The 26,246-nt window shown below is 38.1% G+C and overlaps 1 protein-coding gene, 1 long non-coding RNA gene and 1 pseudogene across 2 annotated transcripts in view; 1 reads left to right on the top strand and 2 right to left on the bottom strand.

Moving 5' to 3' along the window:
* The window catches only part of LOC141582632 (uncharacterized), a 57,124-nt gene that overhangs the window by 23,381 nt on the left and 7,497 nt on the right, over positions 1-26,246 (bottom strand). The gene's annotated exons all lie outside the window — the stretch shown is intronic.
* Positions 1,313-11,570, top strand: DTD2 (D-aminoacyl-tRNA deacylase 2). The gene is made up of 3 exons (XM_003924225.3): positions 1,313-1,541; positions 5,117-5,186; positions 9,968-11,570. The coding sequence occupies exons 1-3, from the start codon at positions 1,431-1,433 to the stop codon at positions 10,291-10,293; spliced, it is 507 nt and encodes a 168-aa protein (XP_003924274.1). The 5' UTR covers positions 1,313-1,430; the 3' UTR covers positions 10,294-11,570.
* LOC101031852 (ADP-ribosylation factor-like protein 2-binding protein) lies at positions 16,201-16,754 on the bottom strand (annotated as a pseudogene).

Genomic DNA, 26,246 nt, shown 5'->3' with positions numbered 1-26,246 from the left:
ATTTGTTAAAGACACCCTCACTGTAGAAAGATCTCTGTGAATCATATACCCTATTTTCAATAGCCCTCTCTATTTCCTGCATCCACATGTGAAAGGACACCAAAGTCTTCTCTTATTCTGGGACATAGCTAAGGGTCTGTATGTCAAAGTTTCTTCCAGGCCTGTAAAATCAGAATCTGAGACATGGAGAGAAAAGAGACTCAATTGTTATAATGAGAAAGGAGCAGACATGAGGCAATTCAACTTGTCTGTGCTTTGCAGACAAATGTCAACAAATGTTGGAAACCCTGCAATGCAACAATCAGAGATCATGTGAGATTTTGCTTTCTGTTTTTACTAAAAGTGTAAGCCTGGCTGCAAGATAACCAGCAAACAAGCAGCTTCAATTTTGTGTACAAAGGACTGTTGATTATGCATGGATTATTTTCTTCAGTCACACTACTTTGTATGGATAGCAACACTGTCAGTGATGTCATCTTTTAAACAACAGACCAGAATGTATAGGCACCTTGTGCCAACTGAGCCCAAATCAATGACCTGAGTAATGCAATTAGGGTAACGCTATTATTCCTGGTCTAAACCATACAACCCCACAGAAAAATAAATGCTAATCTGATGCATGTTCACGGAATACGTTACATGGGAAAGAAAATCAAGCCCTTGTTTAGTTTTACTTACATTCTAATATGCACTTCCAGAAAATGAATCACAGAATTTACATGATATGCATCAGAATAAGCTGTTTTATTTTTGTATTAGTAGCGGGCTAACTTATTAACAATTATACTTTCTTGGACAAGACTATTTTTAACAAGGATATCTTCTAAAAAGTGATCTAAAGAATGTGTATTCATATAGCACAGCAATACCTTGGTATATCAACACCATGATTTGAATTCATATAGCATACCAATACCTTTTCACAACTGTGGAATCAGAATGATTTATGGCATTCTCGATAGAGGAGGCGGCATTTTTATTGATTGGGATAAGGAAAATTTTGAAAGATGTGTGTATTGAGCTTTTAGTTCCAACTCTGCTTGCTTTCTGATTCGACTGTTTACTTACCTTCATAACGGGCATAACATGAATTTAAATCAAGCAGATTTAAAATTTTTCAACAGTTGGAACCTAAGCTTTCTAAGGTGAAAACTGTTTCTTAAAAGATGTGTAGGAAAGAGATCTAAAGAGTCTTTTCAAATTCAATCATTTAAAAGTATACACGGAGAGCCTGCTACAGACTCCAGCCGGTTCTACGGAGATTAGCGCTACACCGGCCTCAAGACCGCACATCCGGGACATCAGAGACTTAGGCAGAGGCCCCGCCTTCCGGGAGATTGGCGCAGTCCCTTCATCGCGTCCGTCCCGTCTGCGGAGGGGCCTGTAGCACGAGGCCTCGTAACTGTCCGGAGGCTGCGGAGGCTTCAGCCATGGCTGAGGGCAGCCGTATGCTACAGGCCCGGGCGCTCCTGCAGCAGTGCCTGCACGCCCGGTTGCAAATTCGCCCAGCCGATGGGGACGCCGCGGCCCAGTGGGTGGAGGTAACGTCAGCTCGGCCGCTCTCGTTATCCTCCGGCGTGCGAGGCGGTTTTTCTCCGCGTTGTCCGGGTAATTCGTCCCCTCCGCGTCTCTCTCTGAGACCCGCGGTCCGGCCGCGGAGTTGCCAGGTCAGCCCGACGCTGCCCGCAGTGGCCTGCCTGGCTGCGCTTGCCTTTTCTGTCCTGCACCACCGTTCCCCAGCGCCAGTCGTAGGCCCCGAGAAGAGCGCGTTTTCCTGCTTGGGGGGACCACGGGGATATGAAACTGAGCTCGGTGGACTTCAGGCCTCATGTCCCAGACCGCTTGAAGCTCTTGGCCAGTGCTGGTCAGGGCCAGGCTAGTAGGTCAGGTTTGCTGCAAGAGTTCATGATCTGCTTTGACTTCTTATTCTCAGATCGTGCCGAATTCCTCCTTAGGCTGACTTGGTCTTAGCATAGAAATGAGATTTCCTTAAAAAAAAAACTTATATTTCAAGAAACCTTTTAAAATTTTTGACCTATTTCCAACTGAGAAACAAAGACCATTACTGTTATAACAATGTTACATGTCATCAAACACATCTCTCCAAAGAATTTAAAACAATTATGTCACTGTGAGTTCCTTCGACTTTCATACATACTTTACTTTTTAAGACAGCCTGCCCTCACTGCATACAAAAACAAAATTTTCTTCAAGGCCTCTGACATATTTTTGGAGTACACCGAAATGTAAGAAAAAAAATTAGTTCATAATTAAGACTTTTGTAGGTACTCAGAAACTTCAGTGTTGCAGAATTTCTTCGCTCATCTTTTCTGTTGAATTCGGTCCTAGATCTAGCATTTCTTAAAACAACTTCAGTTATTTTTTATTCATTTTATTTATTTATTGTGAGACGGAGTCTTGCTCTGTCACCCAGTCTGGAGTACAGTGGCAGGATCTCAACTCACTGTAACCTCTGCCCCTGCCCCCTCCCCCACCCCCGAGTTCAAACAATTTTCAAACTACAGGCATGAGCTACCACACCCAGCTAATTTTTGTATTTTTAGTAAAGCCAGGGTTTTGCCATTTTGGCTAGGCTGGTCTCGAACTCCTGACCTCAGGTGATCACTTGCTTAAGCCTCCCAAAGTGCTGGGATTACAGGCCTGAGCTACTGCCCTTGGCCTACTTATTATTTTAAATAGCACCCGTGAACTGCATGATGTGTGAGCGATTATTCTAAAACCGGAATCGGTTCCCCTGTGCTAATTTGGAAATATAACGGTAGAAATTCCTGTATTCTTATCTCTTTCCTTTCCCAGAAATTCATTTTTCTTATTTCTTATTTTTGTCATGATTTTTTGTGAGGTCTTGATTTCTCTTCTTTATTTGAAATTTTATTCTTTTATTTTGCGATCCTATCTAAAGAATTAACTGGCCAGGTGCAATAATCCCAGCACTTTGGGAGGCCAGTAGATCACTTTAGGTCAGGAGTTCAAGACCAGCCTGGCCAAGATGGTGAAATCCCATCTCTACTAAAAATACAAAAAATTAGCCAGGCATCATGGCATGCATCTGTAATCCCAGCTAGTCAGGAGGCTAAGGCAGGAGAATTGCTTGAACCCAGGAGGCAGAGGTTGCAGTGAGCCGAGATCACGTCATTGCACTCCAGCCTGAACCAGAGTGAGACCTCCTCTCAAAAATAAATTAAAAAATTATCTATTTTTACAGCTGACTCCAGACACCATAAATTCCAAACTATCAGTCAATTAGTTTCCTTCTATGCTTATTTATCTTTTTTATGTTCTTCAGACTACATCTCCTTATGCGAAATCACGGACATTTTATTGCAGGCATCCAAACTATTAGTTTGTGTTTATAAACTTAAAAACTATTTTAAAGGCTTTCCCTTTCACTCCTACACACATGACTAAATTAGTTTAAAGAGCTGACAAGTAATTTAGATGTTGAGAAAATATAAGTTCTTTCCTCTTCCGTCTTCTCTACCCTGCTCTATTATTAAAAGTTCTTGTGTTTTTTAGAAACAGCATTTTAATTGTCAAGATTTGAAGGTGGTTTTCTTTGCTTGTTCTTAGTTTCACTCATTTAGAACTTTGCTGTCACAGACTAATGTTTTTCTTCCTGGTAAGTGAACTTTTTAAAGGTACAGTGAGAATTCTCTGTGTTTTTCTATATATTTATTTGAAATGTTTTTACCAAAGAAGTTATAAGGAGAGTGATTTTTTACTTGAAGAGAAGTCACAACTTAAGATCTATTATGGAATAAATGAAAGGCAAATACCTTAATGAGGAGATAATGTGGTAAGTGGAAAGAACAGGTATCTTTCTGCAAATGATTAGGTATTTAATTCTGACATTGCATGTGTCCAAATATAAATATGCTTAAGATTTTGATTCATAATGAAAATAATACTAGTGGAGAGGCCTGTGACAGTAGTGCAAATATCTATAATAACTTGCCAGTTTCTTGTAGGTATACAGTGAAGGCCCTTGTGTCAGTAGCACAATTGCATTTTTTAAAATTCACTTATTTTCCAGGTAAGTCAAGTGTGAGTGCAGAGCTGCATTTACATTTATCTAGAAAATTCTTTAGATAACTCATAGAGCCTGGAACATATAGTTGAATGTTAATGTAATCAACAGATAAATTGAATCCCTATCATGTACAAAACAGCCTGTAAAGTGTTTTGGAAGTTAAAATGTGAAATAAATTGTGCCTCTGCCCTTAAATTTATTTTTACATACTCATTTAATAAACACTAATATAGCACCTAGTATGAACCAGGCACTGTTTTTGAAGTACTTTACAAATATTCACTCATTTAATCGTCCTAATAGCAACTGGAGTCAAGGTTAATTTACAGAATCAAAAAATCTAATGATTCACTCAGAAGCAGAATCAAAGTCACTATTCAAGTGTCTCTTTTCTGTATAGTCTCTGTCCTACATGATCTAAGAAATATCCAGGTCATTATGTAAAACAAATAAGCCTATTTTCCTGATAACAACCAACCTTTTAATGTAGACCTTACTATTACAAATGCAATTTTCAAGTCCTAATCATGTTTATTTAAAGCATTAACAACAACAACAAATAATTGGACAGTTTCCTGGAGTTTATAGAAATAGAATTAGACCCTTATTTTCATTATCAGTTAAGTAAGTGGATTAGGGGAAATGGAGATGATGTCAAAAGACATCAGTCACATGTTGTTTATCAGCTGTATCTGGTATGTGAATTCACTAGGCATTGAGTAAATGGGGTCCATCAAACAAAATGTTTCTTAGTCTGTCAGCCTTACTTACTGAGGAAATGGCTGGTTGATAGTCTTAATGATGTTGATTAGAAATAAATGTTCGAAGGTATAACTTGTCTTCACTCCTCTTGGCTGTATTTTAAACTTAATTTTTGAAAGAAATAACTGAGATGATTGGAACTTGAAAAATATTTTTTCACATGAGAAATCTTTTGTAAAGTTCATTTTCTGTGCTTTTAACTTCTATGTCTATAGTATTAATAGCTGTGAAATTTTCCTCATTTAGCCCTGTGTCTTTGTAGATACCGTTGTAATCTGAGTTTACTGTGGTGATTTCTCATAGGTTCAGAGAGGATTGGTGATCTACGTGTGCTTTTTTAAAGGAGCTGATAAAGAACTTCTTCCCAAAATGGGTATGTGTTTGATTTTGTTTCCCTTTTTTTTTTTTTTTTTTTTTTTTGAGAGTCTTGCTCTGTCACCCAGGCTGAAATGCAGTGGCACGATCTCGGCTCACTGCAACATCTGCCTCCCAGGTTCAGGTGATTCTCCCGCCTCAACCTCCCAAATAGCTGGCTACAGGCATGCACCACCACGCCCGGCTAAGAGACACCGTTTCACCATGTTAGCCAGGATGGTCTTGATTTCCTTACCTCGTGATCCGCCTGCCTCGGCCTCCCAAAGTGCTGGGATTACAGGTGTGAGCCACTGCACCCGGCCAGTTTTGTTTCCTTTTTCAGATTGAAAGGCTGAGTGCAGTGGCTCACACCTATAATCCCAGCACGTTAGGAGGCCTAGTCGGCTGAATTGCCTGAACCCAGGAATTGGAGGCCAGCCTGGGCAACATAGTAAGACCTCTTCCCTACAAAAAATACACATAAGTAGCCAGGTGTGGTGACCTGTGCCTATGGTCCTAGCTACTTAGGAGGCCGAGGCTGGAAGATTGCTTGAGACCAGGAGGTCGAGGCAGCAGTGAGCCAAGATGGCACTACTGCACTTCAACCTGGGCAACAGAGCAACACCCTGTCTCAAAAAAAAAAAAAAGTGGCCGGGCACAGTGGCTCAAGCCTGTAATCCCAGCACTTTGGGAGGCCGAGGTGGGTGGATCACGAGGTCAAGAGATCGAGACCATCCTGGTCAACATGGTGAAACCCTGTCTCTACTAAAAATACAAAAAATTAGCTGGGCATGGTGGTGCGTGCCTGTAATCCCAGCTACTCAGGAGGCAGGAGAATTGCCTGAACCCAGGAGGTGGAGGTTGCGATGAGCCAAGATCGCGCCATTGCACTCCAGCCCTGGGTAACAAGAGCGAAACTCTGTCTCAAAAAAAAAAAAAAAGTGAGAAAAAATAGTAATAGACAAATGGACCAGAAGGGACAAGAAGTACAATCTTTTTTCCTCTGCTTTTATTTTTAAAATATAATAATTTTACATATTTGTGGGATACAGAGTGATAGTTTTATACTGTATACAATGTGTAACAATCAAACCAAATAAGCATTATCCCAAACATTTGTTATTTGTGTTGTGAACGTTTAAAATCCTTTCTTCTAGATTTTTGAAAGTATACAATAAATTATAGTTAGCCATATTCATCCTACAGTGCTGCAGAACACCAGAACTCATTCCTCTTATCTAGCTATAATTTTGTATCCATTAACCAATCTCTGCCCATCCTAAAAAGCACAGTCTTAAATTGTTCTGATAAATTATTAATTACTTAGCTCTGTCAAGTGTTTTTGGCTTTAGCTATTTGCTTGTTTCAAAATTTAAAGTAAGCAAGTATGGTGGAATTCTTTTGAAACATCTGTAGCATTTCAGATGACTTACAAATTGACGTACAAGAGTGTACACACACACACATACACGCAGTACACTTCAGCCAAGGATACAGAAACTTCTTGGAAATAAGGTGGTCCCATAGGGAGAAACAGATGCTGCATTTCTTAATATAGTTTCCTTTATCCCCCAGGGTCCCTAACAGAGGCAGTAGATGATGTAGTATATACAAGATGTGGGTCTTATCAAATCTAGACAACTTAAGCTTATATCATTATTATGGAAGAATTTGCATTAGCCATGTATGCACTTCTTTGTGGAAATAAGTATAGATATAAGGTTCTCCTGGATCTTGAGCCAAATTCAGTGTCATCGTAGCCCCACTTCCTCCAAGGACATAGAAAACAGGGTCAATGTTCAGCGGTCTCTGAACAGTAATTTACCTACCTGCAGCTTTCTCATTTCCTGGACAGGCAATAGCACTGGACAGTGATATATATATATACACACTATCTCACATGGCTACAGCACTTCATGTGATAATTACGTAGGTTCAGATATACCAAATCAAATCATATACCCTCTCAAGACAGTATTTGGATATAACGATTATGTCCAAAAACAAACAAATGTACAAACCTGAAAGAAAAGTTATCCTTAAAGTTGGGAGCAGGTTGTATTCTCATTAGCAAAGGATAGAATCCATTAGTTGGATTAATAAGAAATACCAATTATACAAATTGGCAGTTGAAGCTTACAGAAGTTAACCTAGAAGAGCGTCAAGGGCAAATAGGGCAATGAGGAAGAGCTTGGACATAAAGCTAAAACTCCTAGAGGGAATTTTATACTGATATATCAACCATGTCTGACAAGTTTGTCAAAAGATGAAAACCAGATTTAAGAGACTTTCATAAGTGAGAATAGGAAGCCAGTAACTGCAACAGTTTGAAATTTGAATCCAGAAGATAATAAGGAACCTTTGAAGGATTAGGAACATAATGTTCTGGTCTGAAGAAGAAAGTAAAAACTGAAAACCAAAGAGCTTAATGTAATGAGGACTCCTATTATAAAGAATAATTTGTCCGATCCTAATGCTAGAGTGTTAGACATTCTGTCCACTTTCCTAAATTAATATTTTGCCTTGGATTAAGTCTTTTTGGGCCATAAAAAATGTAGAAATCTTCAAAAACAGGAAGAAAGTTTTTGTCATTCTGACTTAAGATTGACTTCCTAAAGTTGTCTTACAGAGTCTCAAATGGTTCTTCAGCATAATAGGATGAAATATGCCTACCACATCTAAACTGCATGTTGTTTTTTAGTGACTAAATCCTGTGTGCTTCCACATCTGTCTTGTGAGTTAACTTTAAATATATGAATAAGATTGTGGTGAATTTAAAACACCAAGGAATTCCACCCTAACTCTTGTAGCAGATAGTCTAACAATATCTAACATGATTTTTTATATCACAATTCTCAGTAAAGAAATATATGACTCTAAGAATCACATTCTGCTCATTTGAGTTGTAAGCAAAATAAATGCATTTATTATTGAAAGCATTAGCTTATACTTCCTTCTATTCCAGTAGACCAAGAAAGTCAATGTGATGGGATTCTCTTAAATTTCACCTCATTTTTATTACATAGATTCAGATATTTCCAATAAAAGCATATATCCCTTAAGAATATAATAATCAGTTATATCTATAAAATCCAAAATAGCATAGCTAACATAGAGTTGTGTAGAATCTTCCTCAACTCATCTTCAATATAATTGGACTGAGGGCCAGAGACCTGTTAAAGCTTAACATCCCATATACATCATTAGAGATATTTGATTGATAACCTGTTCTAGGATATTTGATTTTCCAACATGCCATTAATTCATTGTCTCGTTTTACTCGTTTTAATTCTACTTACTGGTTCTACATTGTATTTATGTACATACTGATATTTGTATACCAACAGCATTAACTGAATTCTCATTTATAGCCAGTAGAGGGAGGTACGTGGAAATATAATATATTGTAGCATTACCTCTCAAGCCTGTTACTCCAAAATTGCCTACTTATTCTGTCACTAGCCTGAGGCCTGGAGAGCTAGATAGTGATTTCCAGTGGAATGTAGTGTTCTGGAGAGTTAAGTTTCCTTACAGGCAGTCAATAAAGACTGCTGGCTAAACAGCAAAGTCCTATTTTTAATAGAGAAAAACTGGAGGTATTTAAAAATAAATGTTAGTTAAGTGAAAATTGATGATGCTTAATGCCTAGCTTAGAAATTCATTTGAGAGTTCACCTTGGCAGATATTTACCAGTTTAATTCCATGATTTGTAGAGAGGGGCAACCACATGAATATTTACTACAGACTATTAATTAAAACCATTAACTACCCCAGTAGAAAGCATGCCTTTTAAAACCTAATTTGAGGGCAGGTGTCTTGAGGTTTGTATAATTCCTTCAACCATTTGTCCTCTTAGGACTATTCTTTGCAAACAGTCATTTATACTTTTATAGAGGTAGGGAGACCTTAAGTCTTTTTATATTAGACACTTCTTTTGCTTACTGTTTTGAAAATGGTTAATGTTAAGGTATAAAGATTTTCTAAGCTTAGGCTTTTAGCCTATACATGGATACTTATGGTAGTTTCAATATTTTTTATTAACTATAAGAAATATCATAAATGCTATAAAAATAATATCACATTTTTATATGTATATGAAGATAGTATAGGTAGCTTTATATCTTTTTATTTACTGTTTCAGTTGTACTAATGAACTTCTGATGATTCCTGCTTTCACCTTTACCCTTCTCTCATGGGTTACATTTATGAAATGATAAGTCCATATATTTATAAAATGATTAGCCATGTTAATATTGCCTTTAAGGTTATTAAACAACAAAATTAAGTGGTTTATAATGGGATTGAACCAGGAACCTTTGTCTCCACTTAAAAGTCTTGGCAGCTAAGTTTAAATTAATAACTGCACTAAAATTTTTATTTGCTATCCCACTATAAAGCACGATTTGGTGTGAGGAGGATTTATCCTCGTCTTTTTCTGTGGAATTTACTTATGAAAAACAGGAAAGTAAAATATTCTCATGTATTCCCCCAGGAGAACAATATTTGAGGTTCCATTGTAAAGTTAATTTTTTAGACCTTTCTGGATGAATTTATTGTTAGGTCATCTTAACTGCCAAGTCAGATTGAAAATTTCATACCATTTTCTGCATGAAATTTGCCTTATTTTTCATGCTTAGATTATGTAGCTTAGTGAAGCAGTATTTTAAATCTAGAGACTTTGAGTTAGAGCATGAGCTGACAAACTGAATTTTAAACATGAAATTTGCTGACAAATTAAAAACTTGATGGTTTTCTTCATCTTTTTCACTTTAAAATGTTTTACCTTTCTTCCTCACCCAGTTAATACACTGTTAAATGTGAAATTAAGTGAAACAGAAAATGGCAAGCAAGTCTCTATATTGGATCTACCTGGCAACATTCTTATTATCCCTCAAGCTACCCTTGGAGGAAGACTAAAAGGAAGAAACATGCAATATCACTCTAACTCTGGAAAAGAAGAAGGGTTTGAACTTTACTCTCAATTTGTTACTCTGTGTGAAAAAGAAGTAGCTGCTAATAGCAAGTGTGCTAAAGCTGGGGTTGTAGTGAAACATGGCACTTATGGGAATAGGCAGGTGTTAAAGCTAGACACCAATGGACCATACACACACTTAATTGAGTTTTGAAAATGAAAACCAAGTTTCTATAGCTGTTTTCTGGTATGAAATGATCTAAAGTATAATTAGGTTTTATTCCCCTTCATCTTCTAATCTTCAGCATTTTTAGATAAGAAAATCTTGGGTTTCATATATAATTCTATAACCTGCTAATCGGATGACTTTGCCAAGTCACCTAAACTCTGGATCTCAGTGCCCTTTTGTCCTACATTCCTCTACCATTCTACTTGATAATTTGAAATATGCTGTGTATTCACTTCATAGTCATTAAGGAAATGTTCTTAATTGTGTTTTGTTTTGTTTTGTTTGAGACAAGAGCTTTGCCTCTTGTTGCACAGGCTGGAATGCAATGCCACAATCTCGGCTCACCACAACCTCCACCTACCAGATTCAAGCAATTCTCCTGCCTCAGCCTCCTGAGTAGCTGAGATTATAGGCATGTGCCACCACGCCTGGTTAATTTTGTATTTTTAGTAGAGATGAGGTTTCTCCATGTTGTTCAGGCTGGTCTGGAACTGCCAGCCTCAGGTGACCCGCCCACCTCGGCCTCCCAAAGTTCTGGCATTACAGGCATGAGTTGCTGCACCCAGCCATCTTAATTGTTTTTAAAAGATTATGTACAGTTTTAGCATTTTGCAATGAAGAAATTCATACAAATAAGGAAAACATTTCTTATACCATCAAATTTGTATAGCATGTAATAAAAATAACTATTTCTATTAAAATTAGGTAAACTTCAGTACAACCCAATTATAAGTTTGTTAATTTTATTTACTATTGCAGTTTTCTATATTTCCATATGTGATTTACCATTTCTTTTAATAATACACATGCAAATGTAATATAGAGCTCCTCCAACCATCCTGTCCCACAACACCCCCGAGTGAAGGTGGCTATTTACAAGCCACAAAGAAAGTAGTCACCAGAAACAGACCATGCTGACACCTTGATCTTGAACTTGTAACCACCAGAACTGTGAGGAAATAAACTTGTGTCGTTTAAACCACCCAGTCCTATGTTATTTTGTTAGGGCAGTCTGAGCAACGACAGTGATATAAGATAGACAGCTAGTAAGGTAAACTTTTCAAAGGCAAGAGAGGAAGATATACAAGAAATTGAAAGAATAATTAAGTCAGTAAGAGGTAATATTCAGTTTTGGCAAACTCCTCTGACTTGATTTGAAAAGGTGATTTTTTGTTTTTTTGTTTTTTAAGAGTAAAAACCAAATAATTCTAATTGACAAAAAAGGTAAATAAATAAATAAACATCCTAAGTAGCTGCTGAAATTTTTGTTGTGTCTTATGGTTTCTTTAGGTCTGTCTTCCTAACATACTTAAAATTTTTATCATGAAAAAATTCTATTTTCTCTACTCTACTATTCTATTTTGGAACTAGAGAATCAATAACTGGCTTAGTAATGAGCTCATTGTCCTTAATTTTTGCTTTATTGATTCATGATACACTTATTGAAATGTAATAAACTATTCATAAACTTGCAAACTCCAATTGTCTCAAAGCTTCTCCAAATAGGTATGTATGTCTTTCAAAAAGATTATGTTACCTATTTTAAACCATTTTGATTTTTTTGTAGGTGAAATGCTGACTCATAGCCCTTGATTGCTGTTTTAGAGTTCAGGCAATCCTCTCTAAAAAATGTTCTTGAGGTACCTGGGGAGAATAACAATTTCAGGTACAGGAAGGGTTATTAAGCAGAAGGTGATAGCCATCTTTGCTTAATTTCCAGGGAGGCTACAACAAGGGAAAAGGCAAATGAAGTCGTGGATATGAAAATAACTATACCTTGGTTTTCTGTAGTTCTTCCAGCCCAACGTGTTCAAAGAATCTTCAATAGATATTTTACTTTCACAGTATATGTATGATGAGGATAGCACTGTGAAAAGTCAGACAATGCCTAAGGAATTTTCCCAAGGTCACACAAGGGGGAGGACTAATTTCTTATTTTCTTGACTTTCTTGTAGTGAGAGTTGTTAAAAATTGAAATTGATCTTGATAAAGACTTAGCATCTCTCAATTTGGAACACTTGAAAAAGAATAGCCAATAAATTCGTTTATCTACTAAATTAGGAGCAGACAGGGTTGAACCTAATTTAGGTGCTTTCTGCCTCTGTTTTTCTAAGATTCTAGAATCTTTCAAATAGAATATCTAAATACAGGTACTATTTTATCTGCCAATTTAGAAACCTCTGGATTCAATTATAGAAAATACTGTGTGTAAGACTCAATGGATATGGTTTAATAGCTTGAGTACCTTCATGTAAAGTAAAACCAAATATACTTTTACCATTCTTTCATGAGTTCAAGTCATAAAATAAAGTATACCGTTTATGAATAATATCTGTACTAACGGTAATTTCTTGACTCCATAATGAAAACTTATCAATATTATAAAATCCTTTGTGCCACTTGTTTTAGAAAAGAAATCACATTGATGTTATAATAGAACAGTGTCATGTCAGATTTTTACTATCTGTGATTAACATTGCAGAGGACTTGATTTCTTATAGTTAAATATATAGCAAAAAAATATAATGAAATTCCAATGTACTTAGAAGTGTCTTGCCTATTAATTTATTGAAATAAGGCTAGTTTCTTAAAGGGAAGAACTACTAGAAAAGTAACATTTTCATTCAGAAGTCATCCCTTGGTGATGACTTTAAACAGTTATTTTGGTGGTCTCATAATTATTCTCCCTACCTCCTGTTTCTCCTATGCCTGTTCCTTTTCTGCAGACCATCTCCAAGGTTACATTCCCAGAACGTCTTTCTCTATGATATTCTACTTCTTAGAAACTTTTATAACTCCTGTTTATCTACAGGACAAAGTCTAATCTTCTGAGGTTGGTATCAACGTTCTCTACGCTCCTTAGGAGTGAATGAAATAACTCAGGGAGATCTGTAGAGGACTAAAATCAAAATCTTATGAAATAACATGTAAAGAAAGGGCAAAGTATGAGAGGCCAGAGAAGATAGAACCAGAAAAGCTCATTGTTAAGCACATTCACTCAAGATGTAAACAGTGACAAAGTCAATGCTAAATAACAAAGAAAAATTGTATGGAATTTAATGTTTTCACAGCATACAGGGAATTGGGGTATTTGCAACAGTTAACAGTAGAGTTTCTTAATCATTTATCCTGGGGTAGAGTGTCTCAACGTGTGTCCATGTACTGGAATCACCTGGGGAGCCTGTTGAGATGCAGTTTTCTGGGACCATCCCAAACATGCTAAATTAGAATCGCAGGAGTTAATCTGTGTAGTCACCAGTGTCCCCCCCAGGATGATTTTTGTGTACACTGGACTCCCAGAACCACTGTTACCCAAAACGCAGCCCAGACTTCTAAGGCTGGTATCATGGTTTATAATGTGGCTCCAGCTCACCTTTCTAACCTTTTCTCCTGCTACTCCCCTATAAAAATTCTCCAGTATAGCTCTATTTGTATTTTTCTTTTTTCTTTTTCTTTTCTTTTTTTGAAACAGTTTCATTCTTGTTGCCCAGGCTGGAGTGCAGTGGCACAATCTTGGCTTAGCGCAAGCTCCACCTCCAGGGTTGAAGTAATTCTCTTAGCCTCCCCAGTACCTGGGATTATAGGTGTACGCCACCACACCTGCCTAATTTTGTATTTTTAGTAGAGACAGGGTTTCTCCATGTTGGTCAGGCTGGTCTTGAACTCCTGACCTCAGGAAATCCACCCCTCTGACTCCCAAAGTGCTGGGATTACAGGCGTGAACCACTGTGCCCAGCCTATTTTGTATTTTTCTTAGATCATGCCCTTCTCTAACTCACTCTTTACTCTAAATCCATCATTACTCAGTGTCTTCTGACCCCATAATTTCTTCTGCCTCTACCACCTTTGGCATTATGATTGTGCCACTCTTGATACTTGTATTTTATATGATTAAGTTAATCATGTAACTTTAATTTTTTATATTAATATGTTGACTGCAAGAGTATAATATTGGGCATAGACAGTATAATGGTAGGCAGAGAGTGTACAGTGTGTTAGTGTACATAATACAGTGTGTTTACACTATACTGTATCTGCCTACCATTATATTGTCTAAGCCCTATCTCTACTAAAAATACAAAACTTAGCTGGGCATGGTGGCAGGCATTATAATCCCAGCTACTCGGAAGGCTGAGGTAGGACAATGGCTTGAACCTGGGAGGTAGAGTTTGTACTGAGCCATGATCATGCCACTGCACTCCAGCCTGGGCGACAGAGCAATACTCTGTCTCAAAATAAGAAAAGGAAAAAAACCTGTATTTGAGTCTTTTCATAAAGCAAACTTTTTTTCCTTGCAAAACACCTCAAATTTTACTCATGGTACAAAAGCATTTAATAAGTGACAGATCAGTACAGAAAAACAAAGAGCATATAGCTTTTCCTTTAAAACCAGAATGGCCAAGTGAACAGTCAGTACAGATTCTTATTTTTACTATTAAAAAAAGGCAAAGGGACATATTGGGAATTGGACTACCATGTTTTTTTCTTTCTAGAGATGACATACATGCTTTCTGATAAGTAATCTAACATTGCACTACACCAAAGCAGACAAACAGTAAAGCTGTGTTCTACCTGCTACTCATGCTGGGCTGGACAGTGGAACACCATCTTGGTAGGAGAGATTTTGACAGGAAAAAACTGCAGTCCCTACCTAACCCAGAGAACCTAACACACTGGTTTATACAGAAAGGATTTTCAGCAAACATGCAAGCACACTAACATGCTATAAGAATATGTTTTAGTCTATTTCTAGCACACTGCATATATTCATTGATGCCTAGTAACATAGGAACGAATGCCAATGTAGAAAGCATTTTTGGGCCGGGCGCGGTGGCTCGAGCCTGTAATCCCAGCACTTTGGGAGGCCGAGGCGGGTGGATCACAAGGTCAAGAGATCGAGACCATCCTGGTCAACATGGTGAAACCCCGTCTCTACTAAAAATACAAAAAATTAGCTGGGTATGGTGGTGCGTGCCTGCAATCCCAGCTACTAAGGAGGCTGAGGCAGGAGAATTGCCTGAACCCAGGAGGCGGAGGTTGCGGTGAGCCGAGATTGCGCCATTGCACTCCAGCCTGGGTAACAAGAGCAAAACTCCGTCTCAAAAAAAAAAAAGAAAGCATTTTTGCCTTCACAGCACTAACACCTAAAAAGCTCACAGCATATAATACTTTGATCTTTTACGTGGATAACCATGGAAGTTCCAAGATCACATCCACTAGGTTAGCCTGAGTATTCATGTATAAAAAATTTTTTTTCAAAAATAATGCTTAAAAGAGACTTCTAGAAACAGTAGGGACTAAATCAGAACCAGAAGACAGTGACACTAGGACTGGAAATGTTAGGACTAGTGGTGGCTTTTCAAGTGGAGCTTTTATGCAGAGGACGTCTCTTTCTGTTGATTCCTACAGCCGAGACAAGCTGTAATCACAGGAGATTCCGAAATCGCAAGATAAGCTAGAGCAACACCCTAGATAAATGGGAACTCCACTGAGGCTGAAGTACTGAAACCATGACCCATGTGAAAAAGGGGTGCAAGTGCACAAAAAGATTCATGCCGAGCCTGCTGGGACGGGGTGGTGACGGCGGGTTAGTCCACACTCACACACCAGCATGTATGCTAGGGGAAGGCCCCCCTCCAGGTGGAGTGCCTGACATAGGCTCACTCCAGAAGCGTGTGACTCAGAAGCTCCTGAGACAGGTGTGTACTTGAGAAGGACAGGAGTACTATGGTAAATGGATTGAAGAAGGAGTTTCGGGAGAAATATGTCCAGGAGGGGTTAGGTCATTTTCGTTTTGACGTATCAATACTTAACACACATGAAGAGTTACATAACAGAGTCAGTCTTTTTAAGATGTATTCTGTCATCATGAGCTGAGCCTATTGGGCCGGTGACATCCAGAATGATCCCATTCATTGGCTGGAGGCAGGACCTAGTGCCGCAGATTGTTCAGGGAAGCTGGCACAGATGCTAATTTGCACAGCGATGTCATCTCTAAGCCACTGCTTAAATCCAGTCCTCGACCTTCTTTTTCTGTCCAAAAACATTTCTTTAAAAGCCTGAAAATCTGTAAAAGTGAGCAGCATGTCGAATGTGTCACCAGCCACCTTATCTTTATGGTGCTGTAATGTTGTGGTGAAAGCTGCCATGTTGAATCCAGGAATTCGCTCCAGCAGCTTGAATATATTTTTCTAACAGAGAAATGCATTCATTAAAAACAGGTAGGTAAGTGAGTTTATTCTCCTCCGTGTCTTCAAACTCCAGGTACTACTTGTCCATGAAATTTCTCTGTAATCACTGGAACTCGTCATCCATGATAATGTCCTCTAAATATCCAACCACAGCATCAAATTCTGCATCAGAGGCGGAGGAGAAAGACAGTGCAAAGCTCTCTTCTTCTAAGGCGTCCATCGCCCGCACCCCGCGTAGGCTCCTACCCCGACAGCGGCCCAACCCACAAGCAGGGCACGGCGACCGGCCAGGTTGAGGCCTCGCAGCCAAGGCCGCGGCCGCTCACGGCCTCGGGTCAGCGCCTGCGCGCCAGGCCTGTCCCTGGGTACCCCGCCGCGGCCACGCAACAGCCCGGCCTCTAGGCCCCACCCGGCCCTCTGCGGTCGCCAACGTCGCCGCAGGTCCAGGCCTCGGTAATCGCTCTAAAGTAAACTTTTTATGACAACAAAAATGTCTTAATTTATTTGGTTTACAAATCTGAATTTTGATGAAACAAGCTTTATTAAAACCCTTCTATATTTAATCACAAAATAAAGCAGTTATGTGGGATACATCAAAAATAGCCAACTTTGAGATAAATATGACTCTACTTTTTACTGGACTTTTCCATGTGAATGAATTCTTCACATTGGGTTAGTCAGCATTTTTCTCGAAAGAAGCTTAATAAAATTTGACCTATTACATCAGCCTTTTATCTGAATGTGAAAAGAATTCATGTGAAGAATGCACCACACCCTGTATAACAGTTTCTGAGAACCATTAGCTGTTATTGCTATAAACATTTGAGGTTGGGAAAGTAATTGTGGGATTTTTTTTTTTTTTTTTTTTTTTTTTTTAAGAGAAGGTATGGAGTTTTTTTTTTGGAAAATGTCTGATCATACTAGCAAAAATGTAATCCTTGGCTCCAACTTTCAGATACTGTTTACTTCAGCCTTGTACTAATGTAGACAGGCTAAGGCCACTTTCTATTCCTGGCATTCTTCTGATTTCCTTAGCAGCCCCAAAGTATGTCTATGAGCAAACATGATCTTTAAAGTTGTTTGCTCAATGCCTGCATTATTTTTTCTTCTGATTACATTCTGAAAGTCCTCAGGGCTTTTATTTCTTTTCTTTTTTTTTTTTTTTTTTTGACACACAGTCTCACTGTTGCCCAGGCTGGAGTGATCTCAGTGTGATCTCTGCTCACTGCAACCTCTACCTCCCAGGTCAAGCGATTCTCCTACCTCAGCCTCCCAACCAGCTAAGATTACCGTGTGCACCACCACACCTGGCTGATTTTGCATTTTTTGTAGACAAAGGGTTTCACCATGTTGGCCAGGCTGGTCTCTATCTCCTGACCTCAAGGGATCCACCCACTTCAGCCTTGAAAGTGTTGGGATTACAAGTGCGAGCCACCCCACCCATCACAGGGCTTTTATTTCTTTCATTATATACACATTCGCCTTTTAAAACCCATATGTTAAAAATGTTCTAACATTTGCTTAATACTGCATCATGGATAGTTGCTTTCCACTTAAATGATGTAATCTTTATAATCTGCAGGTCATCAATGTAGCTAGGGGCTGTGTGAAATTGTTTAAAATATGACCACTAGCCCCAAGGAATTTATCATCTAGTAAGGAATATATTAGCCACAAAAATACACTAGGTAGTATGTGGTCTCTGATGTCTAGACAATGCTATCAGTGAGTTTTATTAATAAAATAGCTGTGGAAGGAGAAGATACTTTTGGCTGGGGTAGTAAATCTCCATTAAAAAAGGCATTGCTGGCCAGGTGTGGTGACTCATGCCTGTAATCCCAGCACTTTGGGAGGCCAAGGCAAGAGGATAGCTTGAGCCCAGGTGTTTAAGACCAGCCTGGGCAACACAGTGAGAACTTGTCTCAAAAAAACAAAAAACTGGATCTTTTATTTGTGTGTGTGTCAGTTTATAATATTTCTTTTCTTTATTTCTTATAAAATAGACGAGATATTAACGTCACTCATCATAAAGAGCAATAAGAAAAGCCACAAGGTTTAGACTAGGAGAGAAGATAGGTACTTCACAGCTCCCATGAAATTTATACCACATTAAATAGACTTTGATGAGACTGTAATGAGATTCTGTTTTAGTCTTGGACATATCCAAAACTGGATCTTTTAAATTAGAAGGAATTGGTTAGACTTTAATCAGATGAACTGAAAAAAATGTTTAGGTTTGTGCTCATTTGAACTACAGTTTCTTTTAATTCAACTAGTTTGTGAGTTGTTCATAAAAATAACCACATTCTTCTATCATTTGGTTTTTAAAGGCTGAACCAAAAGCTTCAGGATTTTCACACAGCCTTTTGCCGTATCATAGCTCCATGTTTCCTTGGTGATTCCAGTGTTCTTAGTCTGCCAGTTCCACTTGGAGCTGTTGCCACTCTGCATTACTCCTCCATTGCTGGTAATACCCTTTTCTTCTTCTTCTTCTTTCTATAAAGAAAGTGACTTATTTTCTCAGGATTCTGAGTTGGCAGAACTTACTGCAAGTATTAAATCTCCATTCACTAGTGAAAGAGAAGTGTCTGATAATCTTTAAGCAATGATTAAATTTTGTTTCCTCAGTCACATTGGCGTTAGATTGCATTTTTTCCTTTATAAATCTGGGCTGAATTTTAGTTTCAAGATGATTTCAGAATATTGTTTAAAATGTCACTCAGTACCCTTGCTATTATCTCATAAGTAATATTGAGTGTACGTATGCTTCAAAAAGGTTTAATAAATAAATAAATAAATAAAATAAAAAACCTTTCCCCCATCCGTAGTGGTATAAATTTGCTATTTGCTACACTTTTCTAAAAATTTTATCAGCATATTGTATTTTACTGAGGTGTTTTTTTTTCCCTTGAGATGCAGTCTCACTCTGTTGCCAGCCTGGCGTGCAGTGGTGTGATCTCGGCTCACTGCAACCTCAGCAGTGAGGTAACTAAGGTACTGAAAACCCTGGTATAGAGCCAGGGGAACATCAGATTATGGCAAAGAGGTCAAAAGACTGTTAAGAACAGGCTAGGAGTATAGGAAAGTTTATTAACAACAGGTTATTTTAGAAGATAATGCAGAATTACTTACTGGGAGCAAGAACAAGCTGATTAAGGGAAAACGAAAAGAAAAATGTGACTAGAGGTACTTATGAAGGAGACAGGGCATTGAGAAGTAACCAAAATTTTCAGGGAGATGAGAGATACAAGGAATATGAATGGAATTATAATGCTAATTTTTAGCTGGATATTGTCTGGGAGAGACAAAGTAAAGAAATTGAGAGATAGAAGAAATGTTAATACAACCAAAACACTAATTATGGCTGAAATGTTGTTTAAGAAAGATAAAGATTGTGATACAAATGAAACAAAACCACTAAATTTTGTCTTCATATTGTTTAGGGGAGATGAAGCAAAATTGAGATGACCTGGAAGCCACATGTAACATTAATATAGCCTCTCCTTTAAAGTTTTTGATTTCAGGTTTAAACATTTTGTTGTGGGGAAAACATATGGGCATCTTCTTCAACCCCAACATTCTCCAGTTATTTATCTTTAGGAATTGGAAATATATTAAGTGCCTGATCTTGGATATTTATACATTCAGTTCTAGTGCATCCCATTGTCCCAGCTTGGTTATTTATGTATTTATATACTTTTTGTTATTTTTTAGTCAGTTTGCTGGGGAATATTTATTCATTTTTAATATATACTTCCCATGCTATAAAATCCAGCACTTTAAAGTGTATAATTTAATGGCTTTTAGTATATTAACAAGATTGTACAACATTGTCTTACTGCATGATATTGCAAAAAGGTTGTAGAAGGTTGTGCATCACCACTAATTCCAGAACATTTTCATTATTTAAAAAGAAACCCTGTACCCATTAAAGTCACTCCCCATTTCCTCCCTATCTTCAGCCCCTGGCAACCATTAATCTACTTTTGGCATCTATTGATTTGACTATCCTGGACATTTTATATAAATAGAATCACATAATGTTGTCTTTTTGTGTCTGACTTCTTTCACTTAGCATAATATTTTCAAGGTTCATCTATGTTGTAGCATGTATGAGAATGTTATTCCTTTTTGTAACTGAACCATGTTCCATTGTATGGCTATACTACATATTGTTTATCCATTCATCAGTCAATATAGGCATACCTTGGAGATATTATGGACTCAGTTCCAGACCATCAAAATAAAAGGAATAACATAAATTTTTGGTTTCCTGGTGTATATAAAGGTTATGTTTACACTATACTGTAGTCTATTAAGTGTGCAATAGATAATGTCTAAAAATGTACATACTTAAAAATACTTTATTGCTAAAAAATGCTAATGATCATCTGAGCCTTCAAGTTGTAATTCTTTTGCTGGTGGAGGGTCTTGTTGCCTTGATGTGCATGGCTGCTGACGGATCAAGGTAATAGTTGTTGAAGGTTGGGGTTGCTGTGGCAATTTCTTAAAATAAGACAAAAATGGAGTTTGCCATATCAATTGATTCTTCATGAAGGATTTCTCTGCAGGATGTGATTCTGTTTGAGGGCATTTAACTCACAGTAGAACTTCTTTCAAAATTTCAGTCATTGATCTCAAACCCTGCCACTGCTTTGTCAACTAGTTTATGTAATATTCCAAATCTTTTGTTGTCATTTCAACAATGTTTGCAGCATCTTCACAGAGTAGATACCATCTCAGGAACGTACTTTATTTCCTCATCCATAGTAAGCAACTCCTTATTTGTTCAAGTTTATCATGAGGTTGCAGCAATTCAGTTCTAGCTTTATCTTTAGGTTCCACCTCTAAATCTCGTTCTTTTACTGTTTTTACCACATATGCAGTTACTTCCTCCACTGAAGTCTTGAATCCCTCCACATCATTCATGAGAGCTGGAATCAATTTCTTCCAAACTTATGTTAATATTGACATTTTGACCTCCTCCCAAGAATCACGAATGTTCTTAATGGCATCTAGAATAGTGAATCCTTTCCAGAAGATTTTCAATTGACTCTGCCAAGATCCATCAGAGGAATTACTATCTACAACAGCTCTTTTTCTTTTTTGAGACAGAGTTCCTCTCTGCCGCCAGGCTGGAGTGCAATGGTGTGATCGTGGCTCACTGCAACTTCCACCTCCTGAGTTCAAGTGATTCTCCTGCCTCAGCCTCCTGAGTAGCTGGGACTACAGGCACGTGCTACCACGCCCAGCTAATTTTTGTATTTTTAGTAGAGACAGAGTTTCACCATGTTGGCCAGGGTGGGCTCTATCTCGTGACCTTATGATCCACCTGCCTCGGCCTCCTAAAGTGCTGGGATTACAGGCATAAGCCACCACACTCAGCCAAAATGTATTTCTTAAGACAACTTGAACCTCAGAATGACTCCTTGATCTATGGCCTGCAGAATGGATGTTGTGTTACCAGGTGAGAAAACAACATCCATCTCCTTGTACATCTCCATCAGAGCTGTTGGGTGATGAGATGCATTGTCAATGAGCAGTAATACTTTGAAAAGAATCTTTCATTTTGAGCAGTAAATTTCAAAAATGGGCTTAAAATGTTCAGTAAACCATGCTGTAAACAGATGTGCTGTCTTGTAGATTTTGTTCCATTTATAAAGCACAGGCAGAGTAGATTAAGCATAATTCTTAAGGGCCCTAGAATTTTTGGAATGGTAAATGAGCATTGGCTTTCACTTAGCTGCATTAGCCATTAAGAGAGTAAGCCTGTCCTCTGAATCCTTAAGGTGAAGCACTGAGTTCTCCTCTCTAGCTATGAATATCCTAGGTGGTATCTTCTTCCAATAGAAGACTGTTGTGTCACATTGAAAGTCTGTTGTTTCATGTAGCCACCTTCATCAATAATCTTAGCTAGGTCTTCTGGATAACTTGCTATAGCTTCTATATCAGCGCTTGTTGCTTCACCTTGCACTTTCCTGTCATTGGGTCCAAGGATGGCCCTGAGAAGGGCCTTTCTCCATGTCCAGCTTGGGCTCCAGGCTTAGGTTCTTGGCTTCCCTTGCTCGAAGAATTGAGCAGAGAGCCTTACTCCACAGTGAGTGTTACAGTTCCAAACAAGAGTCTGCAGACCGAGAGAGTGAGCAGCAATGCAGTTTATTGAGCAAGCTAAGATAAAGCTTCCACAGCCAGGAAGGGGACCCAAGAGGGTTGCTGTTGTTGGTCAGGGCTGCCTGGGCTTATATCCCTAAGAAACTTCCTCCTTTTCTTGATTTTTGGCCAATGGAAGGTGTATATTTTCAATCCTTCCTCCAAATGGTGGGTTTTTGGATCCTTTTTACTTGATTGGCTTGGCAGCTCAAGACTCTTGAGTTGCTGAGTGTTTGCCCCCTAGTCCTGAGTGGGGAGAGGGCTTGTGACCTTGAGTCACCTAATTCCTCCTTTCTGGTAGTTGTTTGTTTCCTAGTTTTCAATTGAATTGGCAGGCAGTATCAGGATGCAGTTAAACAGTAATTTTCGGTTGCTAACTGAAACTCTGAACACAGCCTCCCAATGTGGTTGAAGTACCTGTGTTGATCTTTTCCCATGCTAGGGTTCCAGAAAGTTCTCCATTGACCCAAAAGGTTTTATTCCCTCATTATGGTGAATGGTTTCTTTCCTTAAACTTCAAAAGCCAACCTCTGCTAGCTTCCAACTTTTCTTCTGCAACTTCTTATTTCTCTTAACCTTCATGGAATTGGAGAGAATTAGGGCATTGTTTTGAATTAAGGGAATGTTGTGGCTGGTTTGTTCTTTCATCCAGACCACTAAAACTTTCTCCATATCAGTAATAACATCACTTTGCTTTTTTTTTTCCCTTTGAGACAGGGTCTCACTTTGTTACCCAGGCAGGAGTACAGTGGTATGATCACAGCTCACTGCAACCTCAAATCCCTGGGCTGAAGTGGTGATCCTCCCACCTCCTGAATAGTTGAGACTGCTGGTGCACACCACCATGCCTAATTTTTTTTTTTGTTTTGTATTTTTTTGTAGAGACACGTTTTTGTCATGTTACCCAGGCTCATCTCAAATTCCTAGGCTCAAGCAATCTACCTGCCACTGTATCCCAAAGTGTTGGGATTATAGGCATGAGCCACTGCACCTGGCCTCTCTTACTTTCTTATCATTTCTGTCTTCACTGGAATAGCACTTTTATTTTCCTTCAAGAACGTTTCCTTTATATTTCAAAACTTGGCTGTTTGGCCCAGGAGGCCTAGCTTTATCAGCCTGTCTTGGCTTTTGATATGTCTTCCTTACTAAGCCTAATTTATTTCTAGTTTTTTGTTTAAAGTGAGAGATATGTGACTCATCCTTTCACTTGAAGACTTATAGCCCATTGCAAGGTTATTAATTGGCCTAATTTCAATATCGTGTGTCTCAAAGAACAGTGAGTCACAAGAAAAGGGAGAGAGATGTGGGAATGGCTGGTTGGTGGAGCAGTCAAAACACACACAACATTTATTCAGTTTGCCATCTTCTGTGGGTAGTTTGTGATGCTCCAAAACAATTATGATAGTAACATCAAAGATTAGTGATAATATATCACCATAACTGATAAAATAATAATGGAAATGTTTGAAATATTGTGAGAATGGCCAAAATGTGATACAGAGACACAAAGTAAGCACATGCGGTTGAGAAAATGGTGCCACTAGACTTGCTTAACACAGTTGCTACAACCTTCACTTTGTAAAAAAAAAAAAAAAAAAAGCAGTATCTGTGAAGCACAATAAGGTGAAGTACAATAAAATGAGGTATGCCTGCAGATATTTGCATAGTTCCCACTTTTTGGAATAATTCTGCTATGAATATTCAAGGTCAAGTTTTTGTGTGAATATATATTTTGAATTCTCTTGGGTATATACCTAGAAGTAGAATTGCTGGGTCATATGGTAACTCTATGTTTAACTTCTTGGGAAACTGCCAAAATGTTTTCCAAAACAGCTGCATCATTTTATACTTTTGCTAATAGTACATGAGAATTCTAGTTTCTCCATTTCCTCACCAACACCTATTTATTTTCCAGCCATCAGAGTGGCTGTAAAGTGGTATCTCACTGTGGTTTTGCTATGCAGTTGTTTCCTTAATGATTAACAAAGTTGAAAACATTTTCATGTGCTTATTGCCCATTTGATATATATTCTTTGGAGAGATGTTCATTCAAATCTTCTGCCCATTTTTAAATTGAATTTATTGTTGATTATAAGAGTTCTTTGGGGCTGCACATGGTAGCTCATGCCTAAAATCCCAACACTTCAGATGGCCAAAGCAGAAGGATCACTTAAGACCTGGAGTTTGAGACCAGCCTAAGCAACATAGACGCCATCTCTACAAAATTCAAAATAAAAAAGCCAGATGTAGCAGCATGCACCTGTAGTCCCAGCTATTCAGGAGCCTTAACTGGGAGAATCCTTTGAGCCCAGGAGTTTGAGGCTGTAGTGAGTTATGATTGCACTACTATACTACAGCTGGGTGGCAGAATGAGACCCTATCTCTTAATAAATAAATGAATAGAGTTCTCTCAGGGTGGGTGTTGTAGCTCACACCTGTAATTCCAGCACTTTGGGAGGCCGAGGAGGGCAGATTACTTGAGGTCAGGAGTTTTAGACCAGCCTGGTCAACATGGTGAAACCCCATGTCTACTAAAAATACAAAAATTAGCTGGGCATGGTGGCAGACGCCTGAAATCCCAGCTACTTGGGAGGCTGAGGCAGGAGAATGGCTTGAATCCAAGAGGCAGAGGTTGTAGTGAGCTAAGATCCTGCCACTGCACTCCAGCCTGGGCAACGGAACAACAACAACAAAAAAGTTATTTCTATATTCTCAGTATTAGACTCATCTAATAAATATTGAAAATATTTTATTCTGTTTTATGGATTATCTCTTAATTTTTTTCATAATGTCCTTTGAATTACAGAGGTTTTGAATTTTGATGAAGTCAAATTTATCACTTTTTTTCCTCTGTAGTTGCTTGTGTTTTAGGTGTTATATCTAAGAACCCAGCAGCATGTTTAATAGCTCTCTTCTTGCTCTAAGAAGTATCCCCACGGACACTAAAACCTCCTAATAAATCTCTAATTCCAGCTCAAAGAAGCAAGGATAGGCAATTAGAGGCCCCTGGCCAGGTGGATGAGTAAATCCTGACTTATTTTGTCCTTACTTAACCATGGCCAGTGCCATCATTTGGTTTCTCCCTAAAGGAAATCTGCCAGCAATTTTAGTTGCCATTTTGTATACTTACTCAACAAGTTTCCATTGAGCACTTACTATGTGTCAAGTACCTTTCCAAAGGAGGAAAAATTGCATCAGGAAATTACAAAAAGAGAACACTTTTAAAAATGTTTTGCCCTTTTCCTTTTTGTAAAAAAAAGCAGTATAACAATTACAAAAATTGAAAAGATAAAAGAGCTACTAATCTCGTGGTTCAAATACAATCATTTCATTTTTATTTATTCTCTTATAATTGTTGTTCATAACCATATACATATTTTAATATAGTTCAGTTAGCATAAAGGAATTTAATATTTTGCTTTTTAAAAACTTAATATTTTATCATATGTCTAAAAAATGTCTTTCTTGATTTTAGCTTCAGACAATATAAGGGAAAGGAAGCAAACAACAGGAAAAAATGTGTAAGTCAATAAAGTATTATTAAGATAAGCGAGTATGGTTTATAAGTAGATTTGTGCTCTGGTCTGTGAATGCTTG

The sequence above is a fragment of the Saimiri boliviensis genome, chromosome 2 (genome assembly GCF_048565385.1).
Source record: "Saimiri boliviensis isolate mSaiBol1 chromosome 2, mSaiBol1.pri, whole genome shotgun sequence".
In the NCBI taxonomy this organism is placed as follows: domain Eukaryota; kingdom Metazoa; phylum Chordata; class Mammalia; order Primates; family Cebidae; genus Saimiri; species Saimiri boliviensis.
This window is presented reverse-complemented; position numbering and strand designations above follow the sequence as displayed.